Genomic DNA, 20,174 nt, shown 5'->3' on the forward strand with positions numbered 1-20,174 from the left:
GGTGAAAAAGTAAACTCGATGAATCTTTACTTAGCATAATTGAACTTAGAATATTTTACAGATAACTTGTATTAAACGCTTTGTGCTTGTAGGTGATATTTGGCGAGGCCTATTGATCCTGTTGCTAGGCTGTTTGAGCGCGGAAATTCGAAACCTTCGAAGGTTTAGCACTCTGAACGGCAGATGGCAGCAAGCGCACAATCATCACATTGTCTAAAAATGACAGCTCTCGAACTGTCAGTGGCGCTCGTCGAAACTCCCTTAAATAGTGAAGAAGTATTTAATGACACGTTTTACCAATAGAAATGTTAAATCGTCAACTTTTCTAACAATTGATTAGGAGGTGTTTCGTCAATTTAACGGTGAATTGTTGAAATCGCGAAAGGTAAGAAGAAACGGTGGGTGTGCACGCAAAAGGGAACGGCTTGCCGGCTCGATCAGTCTACTGGAAGATTCCATTGTGAGTGGACATCGAAGGAGCTTTGCCTTGGAATAAAGGGATAATTTCGTGTGTTTCACCGTAGACTGAGGGACAGGCTTTACGAATAAAGGTACGGCTTGTTCTTTCCTCACCGGTAAACGTAAATCTATCGCAAATTACTTGTGATATTAAGTGAACGAAGCGTTAAAATGGTTAAGGTTACATTAGGTGGCTAGGTTCAGCTGAGCTCTCAGCTGATGCGAAGGAGCTGACCGGTTTGTCCTGTTTGTTTAAAAGGATTCTATTCGTTCCAGGATCGTCTTGCCACATGTTGCTACCATTAGCCAATTTCTCTCAGTAGTTACCAGTCTCGTTTCCCCTGACTTTTCGTCCAACTCTCTCTCTCTCTCTCTCTCTCTCTCTCTCTCTCTCTCTCTCTTCCTCCCTCCCTCCCTCCCTCCCTCCCCCTTCTCTATTGTCTTCGTCTCTCTACAAGTTTCTTCCTTGTCTCGGAGGTTTTCCTCCGTTTCAACGTCAATGCCTCCTTCCTTCACGCCTTGTCGCGATTTAAATCGCTACTCACGAAGGTCATGTATCATTCGGGTATCTACTTGAAAATATCTGATCCATGACTATTCGGTGCGAGTGTGGTTACTGCTCCCTACATCCATTGTTCGATCGAGTTGCATTTAGATGTGTTGCAGGAGAGAGCACCTCTGTGACCTTACAATGACGGCTCATAACTGATTTAATCAGCTGCTTTGCAGATCGCTTTGGCAATTAATCGAGCTTCCACCATTCTTGCATATTACGTGTATGCACATAAACTCACAGTGAATATCATCGCGTCTCTCTATGGTCCTGCAGCTCAACTATCATATGAGAATTGGAACAAGATAAGAAGAGAAAGTCAATAGATTTATAAGTGAACAGTTTGCTCGTGCCGTTGTGAAGTATCGACAGAATGTGTGGCATAGGAAGGAAGGAAGGAAGGATCCTATGGGAATAGAGGTGTGAGTGACAGTGAATTTAAAGAGGCTCTAAAATATGCGTTAATTTTCTAGCGTACTCTGTGATCTGGTGTGTGTGTGTGTGTGTGTGCGTGTATGAGAGAGACGTGTACGTCAGACTTGAGAGTCGGTTGGCCAGTCCTCCGATTCCGATCGCCCTTCCTCCTTGCAAAGTGTGCCGCCACACCGTTCAGTTCAGAGTTAGAAATTTCCACACACGTACGCACACAGATGCATTGGCGCTGCTGCCATAGGCTCCCCGCTGCAAATAGACTCGTACCAGTTAAACAGTTAGACCTAAATAATTCATTCATATCGCTCGCGCTGTAACAATTACCACCAGCCATTAAGCCTAATATCAATCGAAAGATTTTCCATCTCGAGGCCCGACTATTATTTATTTATTAGAAAGTTTTCACGAGCTGGATTATTGCGCGGTGACCAATGAGATTAGTTTGCTTAGCAATTGAATAGGCTAATCTTAGGATCATGAGAATCGTGCTAAGTCGCACATGGATATAGACGCGTGCCATTTCACCGTTATCGCTTGGAAATTCGCCCGGTTTTGCACACCGTGAAGCGCTGCTGGTCGAGGTCACCGCGCCCGGTTGCAGCTGAGTTCCAGCTGACGCGTGCTGCTTCTGCTGTTGGTCGCTGCCTGGAGGAGTCTCTAAGAGTAAGAAGCAGCTATAGTTTGCTCTCTCTCTCTCTCTTTTCGTCCCACTATACACCCCCCTCTCTCTCCCTCCCCACCCTCCTCACCCTTTCTCTTTCTCATTCTCTCGCGCTTTCCCGCACGCAATCTCTCTCTCTCTCCCCTTTTTCTTTTAAACCTTTACGCTCCTCCTTAGCCTTTTTACTCGCTTTAAAGACCATCCTCTCTTTTTTCCTTTTAATCAGCTTTCACGTGGCTTGGGACTGCGTCCGTCCGTCCGTCCGTAAGGACGTCCGAACCATCCAGCAAAAACTCGCCTTTTAAACTTCATTAATTTTCTCGTTAATTGTTGCTGTGCCTAAAACTCTTGATAAAACACTTGTCGGTGTCACTCAAATAATTATTTTCAAATGTGCCATGCGACGAGTTTTTGGAGTCTTAACGAAAAATTATGGGATATTGTTCATTTAAATTTTTAAAGTGTACAAAAAAGCGATTTTTTATTTATGGAAAATAATAGCTGATTGGGAATTCAATGATTTCTCATTAGTTTGTAATTTCTTGTCGACGTGTTTAAACCCAGCCGCTTCTCATTCCACATCAACGTCATTATACACTGCACTACACAGCTATCGAAACTTTCCTATGGATTCCTAACGAAAGAAATGTTTGCGCGTTTCAGTCGTTAAACCAATAGACTTCTGACTGAAAGTAGCCGTGAATTAACGTCAGCGCGCCTTCATTTACTACTTGAACACTTGCGTGCAGTAGTCGAACAATACGCGCGTTTCCAAATTATAGTATACGTTATATGGTATAGGGGAAGAAGAATGTAATAAGCGCGAGATAAAATTCGAGCGAGTCACTTGATTCGCTGTGAGCAATATTATACGTAGTTATATAGTCTAATTAGGACACTGTTAACGATTGGTGCGCATGGTAAGTAATTGGACATTCCGGTAAAAACTCTCAATTATTTTTCCTGCTTCTTTGAAATGTCGAATTTCACCGTGCAACCGCAAATATTAATAAGTATTTGTATGTACGTGAAAAGCCGGATGCAGCTAAATTGAAAGATACGTGCAGTCGCCGTTAAAGGAGAAGCGTCAATGTGTATATATTATAATGCATTACCGGACGACATCAGTGTAACGATATTATGCTTTTTTGAAGTATAAAATAAAAGCAAAGCTTCCAACTAAATGTCAAGAGTCTTTATAAAATATCAAATTTCAATTACTCAAGAATATTAATTGTCGAGCGTCTTTCTATTTTTCTTTTATTTTATCGCGTAAATGCGATGCATAAAAGAAAGAAAATTGCAAGCTTGGTGGTCCGGTTTGTATTGGACAAGTGGTACACTGTTGGGTCTAATGGAAACTGAAATTATACATGAGAAGAAATAATTTGCGATTAATCGAAATACAAAATACCACTGCTTCTAAAATTCACTTGGCATGTGCATGCAACTACGACCTTTCTTACTATTTCCCGTTCATACAAGTTCGGCTTACATTGTGAGATGTGCAAAGTCGACGATGTAAGTGAAAAAAAGAGAGAGAGAAAAAATCAAGCCAATCCGTCCTATAGCTGACAGATGCCGCAATTATAAAACTAGTTTGCTGCTCCCCAATGATTTTCCGCGCGATCGCTATATATATATTGATCGCAATTCAATACGTGAGGTTTCTCGGAAAAGAAGCCTTCCAGAAAGATATTAAACAAGTAATAGACGTGTCGGTAAAAGATCCAGTGAACTTTTTCAATTGCGATTATATAGGGTGTCTGGTTAACGATTGCCAACACATATAAATAATTTAAAGTTGACAAACATGCAGTATCATTTTTAAATTTAATCCTCGGGGAAGCGGTTGTAAAAAGTTTTGTTTCATTCCACGTTTTTTATTAGTATGGAAGTGTGGAGGGAGTCGAGTAATCCTTTTCTTCTAACTGGAAAATTTTCTCCCACCAATAGGAAGCTTCCAATGATGAGATTTTTTACACCTTAAGTTACTTTTTCAGTTGGATAAGAGTTTTCTTTGAAAAAGATATAGGAAGCTTGTTCCTACGACAATTACTATAGTGAAATTGATAGATTTGGTTATAGTTAAGTAGGCAGCCGGTGGAACATGGCACAAATAATCTATCGATCTGCGGTTAATGATGATTTTTTCACCGGGCGCCATGCACCTTTATGGGATAGATGTTAAAATGAAGCACGTTGGCAGTCGAGGGTAATTAGGCAGCAAGAGAGTTTTGACGTTTTGCAATAAGTTGGTAGAGGGTGGAGAGAGAGAGAGAGAGAGAGATGAGAACCACTGAGAGAGCGCATATTACCTCAGCCTCAGCCTCAGCCGGCAACAGTGCAGAGTTGCAGACAGCGAGGCGCACGATAGAACGAATGACGAAAGTCGAGTCGAGTCGAGGCCGGGGAATCGTACAGAGCGTGTATGTACGGCGTACGGGGGGGGGGGGGGAGTGCAGAGAGTGCAGAGAGTGCCGAGTGCCGAGTTGTGGCCAACCAAGCCCGCTCAACTCGACCCGTCCGTCGCGAGCGAGAGCCGTTCGTCGCACCTAACGTGTATATACCACTGAACGACTGCCGATAGCCGCGATAGTATAATACATGTCACTCGAGATTGAATAATCGCGTTTCGCAATACCAAAAGTTGGATCAATACGAAATTCAACTCGCGTATTAGCACGAAAGTGATAACACCTGCTGATAAATGATAACCAGCGACAATTATATATCTAAAGCCAGCTCTCCTCTATCTATCCGGAAAGTAATATACTGATTATTGATAAAAGGCCATTGCCGCAAATTTCATTACTATACATGTATCCTATATCCATTGCAATACAGAGGATATATATGCCCAAGAGCCAACTTTGATCAAAATTCCACGTTATTTGGCTTAACAGCTACGCCAAATTATTTGTTTATGCAACGTGTCACTTGTCCATTGCCAGCTCTGAAATAATACTTGGGAAGAAAACGAAGAGCCAAAAAGTTTGAAGAGAGATCGAGTTGCACTAGCTGTCATCTTGAAGAAACAAAAGGGGGCCAATTTTTTAAAGCCTTGGCGTAAAACAGTCGGCCTTTTTACCAAGACTGCTTAAATAATTTTCTATGGTGGTGGGGACCCATATAGCTGCTTTGTTCCCCATCCTTATGGTAGCTGCATATTTATTTATGGGTCGTCACGCCTGATAACTATCGCCTGATTGTTCCCCTTTTTATCGTCTCTCAGTATGCAATGTATCATCTGCGGTAGGTTTCAATCTTTCATTTCTCAGCACGTATTTTCGATAAGTACGTGATATTTTTCTTATTCATAAAATTGTATGCAATTTCCAATTGGAATCTGCCTTAATATTTATCATTTATCTGCTTATTATTTGCTCCATCTAACATTTCTTATTTACCAATTATATTTTTATTCTATCGGATCCTATGGAGTATTATTGCATTGGTAAGCAGTTGCTCGGTGTAACGTTAAAGGAAAAGCTACGAGATTTTTCTTTTCCTTTTTTTTAACTTTGCAGAAAACATAAAAATAACGATTTACCGTCCTATTAAACATGATTATAAAGAAATATGAACGAATTATTGGACATAAAATGGTTACCCGTTTTGTCACTCTTTGTTTTTTTTCTCTCAGCGCGGAGGAGTATTATTGTTTACAATTAAGCGTGTATAACTGGATAGTAGTGGTATTCGTATATATAGTATTTTGAAATGTAGTATCGGTGCCTCCTCTAACTCTTAATCGTGCTTTTAGTTATCCAACCGTGAAGGCTAGCTCCGTAGCAAACCGTATTTCGTTCAATTGACCATTTGCTCAAGTTTCATTCCTCGAAGTAGTAAACACTTTTTTTAAAAAATATATTGTTTGCCATGTCTCGATGAACGCCAACCACTGAATAAGCTGGTTTTTAAACCAACCTAAAATAATGTATACATTTAAAAGAATATTTATTCCATGTTCTAAATCAAAGGTCTTATAAAATGTTGTTCAAGTAAACTGACAAATTGCGCCAGTAAAAGTCTATGTTCGCGGGCGAACACTCATCGAAGCACCCGATATAGATACCGCCTAACCTAACCTTAATCATCAGAAACGAGAGAGTCTCTTTATTAATTATATACACTTATCTGTGCGTGCGCTTGACGTATCATGATGCTTCAGACTGACAATCAAATAAAATTCGAATGATATAATTTTATTTCATAAACGCATTATCAACTCTAATTGGATTTTGTTTTACTTTCAATATTAAAGGTACCCTGAAACAAAGGAAACCGATAAAAATCACACAAATGGAGTGAAACCACAATGCAGCCTGCTTTTGTTCAAATTTATTAGATTATTCTGCTCGATCAATTAGGCTGAAATTGGTGACTATTCGATTGGAAAGTGAAACGCCCAGCGCGCCGAAGAAAGGGAAGAAACGAAAAGATTAATATGCATGAAATTTGCAGTGTTTAAGAAAGAGATGTATATTGTCGAAGCTTGATGAAGGAGTAACAGAGATCATAGAAGGATAAATCTTTTAGAAAGTGAATCAGAACGGAACAAGCTTGGAAGGTTGCAAAATATCAGGCTAAACGAGGAGACAAATACGCTGTAAATTGTTGAAAATGTACAGAGATCGAAATAGCTCGTTAGCCAAGAGAAGTTTAACAAAAGAGAATGAGGTGGATTTGGTCAACAGATTCCTGGCACCTTTGTGTGCTAGAGACGAAGCTGCTAGAAACATCGCGCTTGCTGCAGCAAGAAGCACGGTGGAGGAATGGCTCGGTGGCGTAGACGCTCCGAATTATTGGCCCGAAGATACCGTCGAGATGGAAGAAGCCGGTAACCTGACGGGAAAGTCCAAAAGTCAGGACGGAAGGTGAGTCTCTCCATCGATTTCATGTAATTCCTTTCCCTTAATCGTTTCTTCTTAAACCTATATATATATATATATATATATATATAGAGGCACAGATTGACGAATTTTCTTCTCAGGTATGACATCGAGCGTTCGCCCACGAGATCCAGTCCAAAGAATGTCTATCATAATTACAATAAAACGCCGCATCTTCATCAGCAACAGCCTCCGTATCTAACGCAGCCGAGTAGTGTTCAATTGTACCAACAAGTCCACCATACGAGGCAACAGTCCTTCGGGACGGAGGGATTCTTTCCGCGAAGTGTCACTGAAAATACGACCTTCTTGGAGGAAGGTAGTTCGGGATCCATGGAGAAGAATCCATCCGGCTCGTTCGATTCCATTGATGGACGTCTCACCAGCAATGAACAAAGTATCGTCACATCGAAAGAGAAGAGAGTTTACACCGAGGGTTATATCGAGCGAAACAAGTCTAGTGGACATTCTACATCCTCCGACGAAGGAAAAGCCTTCAAAATCGAACACCCGAGATGTTTAAAATTTGCCGATGGTACCGAGGCACGCTTCAGCTCGAGCAGCGAGAGCGAAAGGAAATTTTTAAGCTCTTCCTCTTGCGAGCGACTCAACGAGAGTACCAATGAGGATAGAACGCCGAAAACTAAACACTTTATTAAAGTGAAAGGGGCTAAGCAAAAACAGGTAGAGGACAATGACCTAGATCCGTACACTCGTAGCTACGGAAAAAGCCCAAAATTTGATGGGAGAATGAGGGAAATGGCTCATCGAGACTCTACTGCACAGGCCAGACCCTCCCTCTCCAATTTTGATCTCAGAAACGCCAATTCCAGAAGCAATATAAATGATCTCTTACCCAGTCAGAGATTGTACGACAGTACGGATGAAGTGTTTTTCGTCGAGAATGATGTTGCAGCAGATTTTCTAACGGGCGGTCAATTGCGCGAAGGGGTAGTATTTAACACGCTCGATGGATTTGACAATGACAATACTATTGATAACACCAAGGATGAAGAGAGGCACTTGAAAAATCTAATCAACTTGGAGTATTGCATACCCCCTAATAATTATGACGATGATAATGCTGATAATAATTTATACAATCCGCGGCAAGAATCGCATCCGGATTATTTGCGTAAGAACGAAGAGAGGAAATTCAGTGCTGGTCAGATTAAAAGACCATTGTCTCAGGATGAAGATGTGTCGACAAAAACTGGAAGAGTTTTGGAGAGTCCCGAAGTTACACCAGGTGATGTTGGAAGGATGCTCAATCTTGGTAATGCGCTGGACGATCTCAGACAACCGCAGCCGAATAAATATTTCAATCTGGTGATGCTTCATCTGCCAGTAATTCTGAGACTAAGCGTAAATTGTCCATTCCGGAATGTCAGAATGAAATGTGCCGATATTCTTGAAATGGTTAAAGTAAGTGAAACCATATTTTATTATAAATTACCGCTTCAATTCAAATGCTATTATCTTACCTCGTACGTATTAGAAATAGATTTCTCTACCGGCCGTTTAGATAGTACATTGAGAGTGTAAGCTAAAAATATCTTACTCGATTGTTGTTTATTTGGCTTCCACGTAGTTCGCGTTTGGATTCCCTTTGCATTGGCAAAGTGGCATTCTTTTCTCTGAGAGTTAAAGTCTTGGTAGCAGTAAATGTAACACTATATCAATTAAAACTTTTATCGGTATTCGCTATTCATATGTATAGACAATATTTTTTAATGTTCTTTTATATGGGGTCTGATAATGATAATACTAATTAATTTATTAAATAAACAGTGGAATAATTGCAGGCTTGTCGTTAAGTTTACGTACTTTAATGGAAAAAAAAAAAAAACATCGCCCAACGTGGGGCTCGAACCCACGACCCTGAGATTAAGAGTCTCATGCTCTACCGACTGAGCTAGCCGGGCAAACTTGAGAATCTCTTTCTACTTACCGCTTTTGAAACCTTACATTTTTTTATTAATGGTAATTTATTTTATATCAGGGCAGAGGGCTTCCAGTACCATTTCCAGCTTCCAGTGGACCCAGCTCCTTTGTTCCCGCATCAGAGGTACGTAGCCTTTGACCTTCGTCATATTAGTTGAAATGTTTGACATTGTAAATAATACAGTACGAGTATTACAATACTTTAAATTGTTTTCACTAAAGTCAGTTTAATTTTAATGTTTATTTTGTTTATATAAATTTTATTCAATTCGATTGCGTATGTGCATACGCAACTGTAAACTAAATTCTGTGAAAGTCAGCAAAAATCTACTTTTTCGCATGAGACAAGAGATTGTGTTTATATGAATGACCCAGAATTTTACAAGTGTATGTAAAAATGGAAGTCATTACTCGACAAATTAAATACGCATTTCTGAGTGAAGATAAAGCAAAGCCAACTTTTTAAATAGTTTGTTTGTAATATAGTAATATTTGAAAAATAATATGAACGTAATAATAGAGTAAGAGATGAGTGAGGAAAATATTATTTTTGCATTGAATTGGTTAAAACGTCAAAGTGTATGACCACCTCGTGGTTATTTGTCCTCTTGTAACCTTTAATTTATTCTAATTAAGGGCAATCGTGAATTCTTCTGTCTCTCAAGCGTTACCCTTGTACAGTATATATATATATATATATAGTAAAGAAATCTTGTTTACCGATCTGACTTTTTAATTTTTAATTTCTCTCAGAAACAGTCTTCGTAGCTCTTATTTATTTCTTAGTCATTGATAAAACTACTTATAACGTGAATTAATCATACAAGAATCCGTACATACATATTTATCGACCTGTAATAGCATTCTATTGTATGCCATTAGTATCGAAGAGTGAGTACCTATAATTGTTTCTAGATGGCAGTAAGGACGTAATAATTATTGTCAAACAGAAATAAGGTTGTTTGATACTTTAACAAAGTTGTAATATGAATATTACAACGATCGTATTGTTTAATATCATCGAAATATTGATAATTGAAATAAAATAATGTGCATATATAGTTTAGCTGCTTAATAAAAGGAGGTAAGTACTGTTAAATTTTTCTTCAACGAATATTGTGCCTGACTTTGCATAGTTATATATTTAACTTTTAAAATTCCATCTTGTAGGATGATTGCTGAGCGTTCTTCAGTTTGACAAGGGTTTCCAATACGCAAGAGAATGCAATGTATTATTTGTAATGCGAGTAGCACATCTCGATTATCATTGATAATAAAAATTTACTAGGAAAAGCGTATAGTCTGTTTACGCGTGTAGGGTTTCAGATGATTAAATAGCAGCTCTCGCATGGTTTGAAAACTTTCCGAAGCTTTTGTCACGAAGAATTCTAAATTTTGACATGTTAAGTAATGCAGTTTCGCTATATACAGTGCTTGTATATTCAAAGTTATGTATAATGGATGAAGTATGCAGAATGTAAATGTGCGTATACGACCTACATTTAAGCAATTTCCGCTTGCTCGCAAGCTTCCATATCAAAATACATTTTAGATATTATTATTCTTAATGGTATAATATCATAATTGCAATTGTTGATATCTTGTAAAAATCATTTTGCAGATTGTCATGCAACACGATAAGATATACCTGAGAGATTTTCAAGAAGCGTGTACTTATTCGAGGCAATTGTACTTTGATTTGTAATCATACATACTTGCACACACGTACAGACTTGATTTTTATCCTTTTGACAAAGAGTTGGCTTAGATGATACGCCTATATACATATAGTTATAGTAGAGGCAAGATGAATAGATGATACCCGTCTGAGTTCTTTTCTCGTATGATCTATTCGTGCGTTTCATTTAACTGGATGCATCCAGCGAGGAAAGGTTGTTGACTCGTCTTTACGTTCGATTTAAATGATTAGCCAATCTTGAGGGTTTTTTCTTATTAAATGTGTTCAGCACGGTGACAAGTACCTCGAATGCAGATGCACGTATGTGTACACAAATACAAGGTAACCTTTGATCGATGAGAATGAAGAGATGTGATTATACTCGTGTAGTAACGTCGTTACCCGCATTCGATACGCTATTTATAGCCTTTGTTTCGCGGACAATATAGAGTATAGAGTATCCATGTGCATGCACACTGGGATATTGGCCATTATTAATTCTCACGTTTATTTTTCTACTCTTTACAGATAAATTCACTCCTCTCTGTTTACCAATATCTATATGGCTATCGTTGACCCGAATTTCCTCATTGCTAATCAAATCAAAGGGTACAAAATCTTTTATCCTACGCGCGTGTTTCCATTTGAATCATAACAAGTTTCTTATCATTCATTTTGTCAAGTATTTGTCGTGTCCATGTGTCTATGATACGTCATTTTCAGCTATAAGTAAGAGAATAAATAGTTGCTTGAAAGAAAAAACAAAAAAAATCGATTTACCCGAGATTAATAATCGCCCAGCGTGAATAAGAACGATGATCGAAGTACAAATTTTATTATCTATCCTTATCTTTTTAAATAAAATAAACATGAAGAAAAGGACGTACGAGTGAGGAACGGTCACTTATCGCAGGCAATAATATTATGCAGATATCGCGATTGCACTGTTTCGGCTGATTATAATTATATTTGATCGGTAGAAATTTGGGAAGAGTCGTGCGTCGTTATACCTATATCTTATCTGGATAGGCGCCTCCGATAGATATAAGCCAAAGCTGTTTTTTTTGAGGGAGGTAAGTTCTTTTTTTTCTTGTTCTCTCTTTGATTTTTCTCAACGAGAGTGTGACTCGATAGGGATACCAGTATGCGATTTACTGGCGGGCTCCACGCACACCTTGAAGAGAGTGTTGCCCCTCCCCCTTTAATTGCTCCCTCCTTCCTTTTACTTCTCAGTTCTCCTTCTCCTTGTGCGACGTAGTCGCGTCGCGTCGCGACGACGCTGCGTTTAAAGTCGTGTACGTAGGGTGGCCTGTGACTGGCTGGCGAGTGGCGGGGACGCGACACGACGAGACATCTGCTCGCGAATCTTCATTTCTCCGCTGGACGTACTTAGGGTAGTACGCGCGCGCTTTTCTTACCAAATTTCAATTTCCTCCTGTCACACAACTTGTCTTTTCCCGAGTTACGCGTGAGACGACTAATCTTAAGCTCGACGCTTTCTCGATCAAGGGAAACCATTTTCTCTCTCTCTCTCTCTCTCTCTCTCTCTCTCTCTCACACACACACAATTTCTCATTCTTCTCCCCTCGTTTTCGACACTTCTCACTGCTACAGTGGTTCCTGCGTCAGATCGCAGCAGGTACGTTCTCGCTTTACTCCTTATTTTATATGTAATTGATTTTCTACTGTATATACGACTAAGACACAAGCCTCGTGAACACGCGAAGAAGGTCACTTGCCACCACTTGCTCAAAGTCAAATGAATTTAGCTTATGTTTCAATTGACTCCAAGTATGATACTTTTTTCCTTTTACCGCAGAGTGAAATGCAATATTTTATAAATACGACCGTATATATACTATATAAATATTCAATGATAATTGCATTGTATTCGTTCATTGTTATTGATCTTCTTAAAATTTCATGTGATCCACACTGTTCAGGATGACGACCTTCAGAAATCAATGAAGGAAGGACACGACTAGCTGTCTCTGTATGAAAAATGAAAATTCTTATATATACTTGGATATCAAGAGAGTCAATGTTTAAAGGATTAATGAGAGATGCAGTGTTATCTTTAATACCACCAATTTTTTGCTAATCTTGAAAATGATAAATAATTTATCATATTTTTGTCCGATGCTTGTATGAAAATTTATCTTATTAATAATGATTGTCACTCTAATAAGGTATATGGAGTTAAAGTGTGTGCGGAGATTGCTCAGATATAGTACTGGAACTGGAACCATTCAGCAAATTACGTGGGTTGCATACATTTGTCATTGCTATTCTTGAGTCAGAAGGATCTATGGCTTGTTTGTTCTCCAACTTAGCTACAGTGTTAGCCAATTTTACTTTTTTCTCGACCAATATGCTTATACTTTCGCATCTCTCAAGTACAAATGATTATTTGTATTTTAACAATGTTAGAATTAATTTACGGTAAATGTTTGTGAGCACTGGTTTTAAAAAAAGGAATCATACGCTACTGAAGAAGCCATTGTTGAATGAAATTGATTGTTCTAATCTGCTATTGATTTATCTCTTTCCCAGATTTTCATTCGACCTTTGCACCGACCATGCAAATACGTGTAGCACACAGTTTTCGATTTTTCTTCGCGCTATATTGACATTCGACTCATGGTTTGCACGATACTATACTTTTCTAAACATAGATTCATTTGGGATCAATGACCAAACGAATGTTTTTTACTTTGTAAGAAATATACAATTTGGTATTTCAAATAGTTATTCGCAGCCGCAGCCTCTTTAACACGTTAAATGTTTTAACAGTAATAAGGCAAAGGTTTAAAAATAGTTTTAAGACGTAGTAGGTTTGCTGTAAAACTTTACGTGACGTCTATTCCCGCAAAGAAAGAAAAGTATTGATTTCACCGATTTTCTCAGCTGTTAGTAAACTAGGCATGCGAGGAACGTTTAGCTTTCTCAATATCCGCGTCTCTGTTCTCCGTTTTTAAAGAGGCCATCTTTCAGCATCAATGATCTTCTTCGACGTGTTTACGATTGAATTGATTTACCGCATGGAAAATTGCTTGATAAAAATTGTTGGCAAAACTTGTCCGATCCTACGATTAATTCCCCTTGAAATAATTTTAATGTCGGTGCTTTTTATTTTTTAGATTATCATTTTGAAATTTGAAGGAGTAGGAGTACGGGAGCAAATAGAATTGCTTAAGAAAATAAGAAATATTGCAAGATGACGCAAATGCTCCGTCTTCATGAACCCGGCTGGAAGCTGGAGCAAGTTGGATCAGCCCTCCTGCTACGTAGAGATAGCTCTCATATGAAGAAGGCTAAAGTTTGCTTTAGATGCGACGTGGAAGTACGAGAATTCGAGCGAGATGAAGACTACATAATTGAATCGGAGACAGAAAGCACAGCAAGCCCATTAGCTATGTGCGCTAGCTGTTTAGCAGCCCTTTGTGTTACTGTAATACTTCCCTGGCTTTTAATTGGTGGCTAAACAATATTACTGCTACAATATTCTAAAGAGGCTTTCGTGGCTCTACGTTACTTTGAAGTATAAATGTGGAATTTTCGTAAATCGCTCATTTTCAGAGGAAAATGTGCAGCATTATAATGAGAAATGAAATCTGTATAATTGGTCGATTTATGGATCTATCCGTCGATGGGCTACTTGTAAGATTAGTTAAATTGTAACTAGCAGTAATTCATGAAAGATTCGGGTCAGAGATGATATGCCAGGAAGATAAGGAGATGCACCTCTCTTCTCACCGAAAGAATACAGCTTAGTATACAGAAAATGCTAAATAATGCTAATGAATTATTAAGCTAACGTCGAAAGCATTTATTATTACAAAATAACTTGACTGAATAACTTTACTTGGCTGATGGAAAAATCAAAGAGTATTCTTAATACATACGAAATTATTATCATATGCAAATGCAAAGAAACACCATAAAGAAATCATATAGATATGTAGGATCTATCTTATTGTGTATATATTTTGTAGTATTTTCGTTTAATAAATGGATATACATTTGTTAATATTTTTGAAATAAAAAACTTTTGAAACTTTTACCCCTACAAAAACTTTCTAATTGCGTGTTTTCTATAATGTTCATAAAGTCTGTTCTCGGAAGTTTCGGTAATACTCTTTACTTCCGCATTCGGTTATATGAAAGTGAAAGCTATTTAAACCGAGCATTATGTTTCATGTGGTACTGCAGCAAAGTTGTCTAATAATTGCATATCCTTTTTCCAAAAAATTATGACACTTTTTGCAGTAGTTTTCTTTTAAGTCCAGACTCGACAAACGTGGCTCTCCCTTTCAAATGCAACTTCACAAACAATTATAGTGATGGTAATTTAGGTGAAACAGGAGAAATTCATTCAATTGGGCAAACTTGATGGCATGGTTGCTTGTTGGAAAGGAGGGGAGGAGATAATAAAACTTGCTTTTTATAGAGATATGAATTTCTCCTGCTTTTTCCGTAGTGCAATCCCTAATGTACGTTATTTCGCGACCTCACGCATTGAAAGGACAGTATTACACATTTTACTTTGCTTCTTCTCCTTTTCTCTCTCTCTCTCTCTATCTCTCTCTCTCTCTCTCATTGTTTATACTTTTAAACGGGCTTTTTTGCCAAGTACAATACAGCGCAGGTAGGCCAGCGTATGACTCGCGTTAAACCTATCAGACGCGAAGTTTGATTGAAATAGATTGACTTCAATTTGCGCTTCAATTTATGGTAGGTTTAAAAATTATTCAAGGCCGTGAGTAATACAGAGTCCTATTTTATCGGTTTTATTATAGTTACTCTGCTTTATCTTTGCTCGAACACACGAACAACGAACGTATTCATTGAATGCATGCGACATCTGTCAGTGATAGAGGAAACTATATTTTATTACCAATTAAATTTACATTTAGCACGAGTCTATTTCAGAGATTTCACAACTATATAATAGAGAGATATAATTTAAATCTAATAAAATCATGCATTGTACATGTAAATGCATCCTTGGACAATTAATCAAATGATCGTTTTTTTGTTCCAGCTGCCAGACCTCAACAGTCTCGATGAAAAGGTGAGTTTTTCAATCGTAATTTACAGCCTGTTTTATTTATTTACATTTATGGAGTCCTGCACTAAACGAAGCGTTGAATATTTAAATGACTTAACCTACAGAACTTTCAATATTTATTTAAATTCGCGTAAAAAAAAGTGCACTGGAAAGATTAACTATCTGTGTGTATATATACCCGAGATATTAACTGAAAATAACAGACTTTAAAGTAAAAGTATTATCGTTACAATTATTCTATCCATAGAAAAAAAGCTTTAAAATGTCTGAAATTACTGCTTTGGAAAGTCAATGCTATAATAAATAATCGCAGTAAAGTTAGATTAAAGCTTCTGTGCTGTACTAATAAATGTTGCGTGATATACATATTAGTAATACCTATATACCAAAGCGATACAATCTGAAGCTAAAAGCCAAATGCTCTTATTCAACAATTTATTCTTTAGAAATAGAGCTAGATTATACTTTACTATTATAGGCGTTTATGTATACATTGTGTCGTGTCTATAGGATAAAGCGACGCATAAAAAAACTGGCTTTAGGTGCTTTAGAGGTTAAGAAAATATCTGTGTCACCCGCAACGATCAGGCCGGGCGCGCTCTCTCGCTCGCCAGATACTCGTTGTAAACAGGATGGAATTTGCATGCATATTCAAGTAGTGGGAGTCTGCGCAAGCGGTAGACAGTAAAACCGTCCTCCCTCGCGCTTTCAGCAAAAAATCATTTCAATCATCCATTTATTTTCCATCCTACGAAGAACAGGGTGAAACGCTCGAAGTACTTATCAGTGATCACTCTCTCAACGCACTATTGAACATTGATGATTGGTGCATATAGGAGCAATATCGCGATGGCCGATGGACCGAAATTCTAGCGAGCTACTAATTTTATTCGATTAAAAGACGAGCATTCTTAGAGGAGGACGAGGCAAAGCGAAGAGGGGCTCTTTCATAATCTCATCTTTATGCGATTATAGGTTTTTTTCATAGATCGACTTAATAAGAACAACGGAAATGTTTGTTGTGCGTGGGTCAATTTGGCTTAACGGTGACCCTGAAGCGCTCATACAGTATGCATACTGTGTATACAGCCGTGAAAAACGCTCGTCGAATTCGCTTTACTTTCGACCTCTCGCAATCGTTAAGTTTTCAACCAATAAAATGTTAAAAATTGAACGCGTTTATATATAATTGTTAGATATGAAATTAGAGTTTTTCGCCAAAAACTGTTTATGCGAAATTAAAATCAAGTTGGATGGAGGGTACTTGAGAGAGATTTTGGCGCCATTCATGTTGCAGTACACGACAAGCCGTACATAATACAAATCAACGGGAATAGATTATTTACATTCCGCGTTAATTATCTATGACGAAGGTAGCAGGTTGCTGTGGTGTGTGTCGTGCAGGGCACCGTCCGAACGTCCTTGCCAGGATATTTTCCAAGGCTGATAATTGAGGAATTTGACAAAACAACATTTGTTTCTTGCCTCATATCGTATTATATCGATTATTATTGCACGTGTATTCGGGAGGCGGCTATTTTCGGACGTGTGATATGGTGTGTAAAGTGAGGTTGGTCGCGAGGAACGCTAGGACACGTGGCCCTAAGGGAGGCTCCTGCACGGTCAAATGAGATAGCGATGCACATTATCGCATAGAAAAAATTAACCTTGAGTCGAATGAAATTATTCAGAGTGACACGATCGCTTTTTATTTTGGGGATTTAGAGTCGTAGTGCCACCGGTGGCATCGGTGGCACCGGTCAATCGAGTGCAAGGTGCATCTTAAACAGTGTTTAAAACACAGATGTATACACTCGTACATGCTGTATCTCTATATCGTTTATTTTTAAATGGCTCGGACGTAATTTAAAAGTCAGATGAGATAAAAAAGATACGGTCTTTTCACCTAAAAATAGAAATTCATTTGGAGAGAGCGACGAACTTTGGGATTTCACGGGCTCGATCGATCGGGCATGTAAGAGAAAGAAGCGTGTTTGGTGTGTGCCAGTAGGAGGGGCTTGACGCGATAGCCGCAAACAACACGCGACACTTTCTGTCCAATGGCCACGCGCAACAAGCGTGTTTGTCGTGTTTCTCAGGCTCTGGCCCTTGGCTCGGCGCGCTTGCCTCGCACGCAGCTCTCTCTCTCTCTCTCTCTCTCTCTCTCTCTGGGCTCTCTGCTGTTTTTCAGTAGCAGCTCCTGCTGCCTCCTTCGGCTCCTTCTCATCGAGCGCCGCTCTACTGCATATCAACCACAAGTGCCTGTCCGTTCGTCTTCCCGTCGGACAAATCGCGCTCCCCCACCTATTAATAGTCGACAAACATGGTTTGGCAACCACTGTTGTTTATCGCTCGCTCTCTATACCCTCTCTCTTTCTCTCTACCCTATACTATACCACTCTATACATATATGTATACTCCGTGAAGCTGTACACTCGCGCGTGCAACACACACGTCAAGCACGCATCTCACCATTATGAAGTTAATTATTGCACTCGCGTGCCGAGAATCTTGCATGCACTTTGTGTTTTCTCAACTAAATCAAACATTCAGATTGTTGGACAAAAATATACTATATCACAAGCGGCGCAGAAATTAATTGACAGTACTCTTCTATAATAACGATAAGACCCTCGCTCCTTATGATTGTTACAATAGGCAAAAGCAGAGAGAGTGAGAGTGAGAGAGAGAGAGAGAGAGAAGTATCGTTCGTTCCTATATATGTATGTACCTTCACCATGTACACTTGAAAATTGGTTTGTTTGTACAAATAAGACGAAGAGAAAATAGCTGGAAGAATGAAAATACACAGATTTGACCATATCGTAAATTGGTTGGAACTCCGGTACAGGTTGGACAATATAGATGGGAGTGATTATTGGCGTCGAAGAGTATGGGGGGCAGCTAGACTGCACGCGTCTATTCCGGCAGAGAAACAGAAAGTTTGACCTTGTTGGAATGGTACGGTGGTAGCGGGAACGGGAGCGGGCGATGGCGAGAAAAGAGAGGAGGAAGAGATCGAGTAGACAACTATAGAGATTCGAGCACGCACGTGGTGATTGGCGCCATTGCTGGCGCCAGGTTGCCTAGAAAATCGCGCAATCTAAACAGCCGGTGGTACATACGTGTGTGCGTGAGAGCTGGCCTGTTTGGATAGATTTGAGGAAGCAGACTCGATGCTTTTAATAGGCGATTTCGTCAGAGCGGACAAGGACGCCTTTCGCGAGTAAACTTTGTGTCAAACTGTTAAGCCGTGTCTTGAGATCACTAGATATAAGACTATATAGTTTTTCGTCTTTTGGCGAAACATTTCGCGCAAGCAAATTCCAAACTCGCTCATTTTTCCGTCTGGCAAAACACTTATCGATCGTCGTCCATACGATTAACCCCTATTTTCTATTATTCATTAGGATTACGACGAGCTGCACTACGACCACGACGAATCCTCTATCAATAATCACAGTACGTAATCTTGTCGAAAAGTAAACTCGATCGTCTCCTTTCGTCAATTTTATATATATACACCATGGACACGAGAGCTTTATTCTACTCATTTTCCTCGAGACACATTTATTTACTAAATTACTACCTGCTCCACTTTTCGTCTAGATTACCTTGTAGTTTTCTATAAATTATCCGGTTCCGCCACTTTGCAGCTAACCATTGGAGCTAGCGCGCCGCGACATACACCCCTTATCGCACTTTTATTTGTTTTGGCTGCTGACGATAAGAAACTAGAATGATCATCTCCTTCCTCCCTCGTTCTTGGAAAAGTCACTAATTAGACGCGTGCCTTTGTTAATCAATTATAAAATAGGAAAAATATGTTTTTCCTCTCAATTTCCACTCGGAATAGAAAATCAGTATTTAATATATATATATAGCAAAAGGCTATGGGATAAGGAGCACGAGAGAAAATGAGCTACAAGTATGAACAATTATATTCAGTGTCTGTGCGAGCTGCAGAAATTCACTAAGCAGAATAATTTACGCGAAAGTAACGCGTGTGTGCTGTTTAGATACAATTGTGATTATTATTTTATGAGAAATTGCACGGCTGTGACACGTTAATTAATGCGTATGATATGTGTAGGAGGGAGAGGGGGGGGGGGAGAGAAAGAGTAAATTGCAAGAGATGGACAATCGTGCATGGTATTCCGTTGAAACATTTGATAGTGCATATTCTTCGCATGCGCCATTATCAATTGTCGTTCTTTTTATCCTTTTGTTTGTTTTGTAATCCGCCCAGCTCATTCGCCCCCGACTCGATAAGCGAGCGCGTGCATACAATGGCTTTAAATGACGATTGCTAAAAATTGTAGTCGCGCGTCCGTGATCGGCCGGATTATAGTCCAGGCCGTCCAGGCTGTGATGGAAGAAGGGGTCAAACGTCATATTTCCGTGCAGCGTAGCTCTACAACATACAACTGCACAAATTCCCAGCTCTCCTTCTCTCTCTCTCTCTCTCTCTGTATCCAGTC

At 39.1% G+C, this 20,174-nt stretch overlaps 2 protein-coding genes and 1 non-coding gene across 3 annotated transcripts in view; 2 read left to right on the forward strand and 1 right to left on the reverse strand.

The window, feature by feature from the left end:
* Positions 1 to 217: 217 nt before the first annotated feature.
* The window catches only part of Sesn (Sestrin), a 62,484-nt gene continuing 42,527 nt past the window's right edge, over positions 218 to 20,174 (forward strand). Inside the window, exons 1-5 of the mRNA XM_066741962.1 lie at positions 218 to 551; positions 6,373 to 6,985; positions 7,102 to 8,425; positions 9,003 to 9,068; positions 15,667 to 15,696. Coding sequence (XP_066598059.1) covers positions 6,732 to 6,985; positions 7,102 to 8,425; positions 9,003 to 9,068; positions 15,667 to 15,696 — 1,674 coding nt within the window. The 5' untranslated portion in view covers positions 218 to 551; positions 6,373 to 6,731. The remainder of the gene's footprint in view (positions 552 to 6,372; positions 6,986 to 7,101; positions 8,426 to 9,002; positions 9,069 to 15,666; positions 15,697 to 20,174) is intronic.
* On the reverse strand, positions 8,853 to 8,925 carry TRNAK-CUU (transfer RNA lysine (anticodon CUU)). The gene has a single exon. It is a non-coding gene; the product is annotated as a tRNA-Lys (tRNA).
* Positions 9,890 to 14,680, forward strand: LOC136782507 (uncharacterized). Its single transcript, XM_066741977.1, has 3 exons — positions 9,890 to 10,028; positions 10,115 to 12,261; positions 13,763 to 14,680. The coding sequence occupies exon 3, from the start codon at positions 13,840 to 13,842 to the stop codon at positions 14,104 to 14,106; it is 267 nt and encodes an 88-aa protein (XP_066598074.1). The 5' UTR covers positions 9,890 to 10,028; positions 10,115 to 12,261; positions 13,763 to 13,839; the 3' UTR covers positions 14,107 to 14,680.

This window comes from Prorops nasuta, unplaced genomic scaffold (genome assembly GCF_024137725.1).
Source record: "Prorops nasuta isolate Cenicafe-Biocafe unplaced genomic scaffold, Cenicafe_Pnas_1.2 PNAS00027, whole genome shotgun sequence".
In the NCBI taxonomy this organism is placed as follows: domain Eukaryota; kingdom Metazoa; phylum Arthropoda; class Insecta; order Hymenoptera; family Bethylidae; genus Prorops; species Prorops nasuta.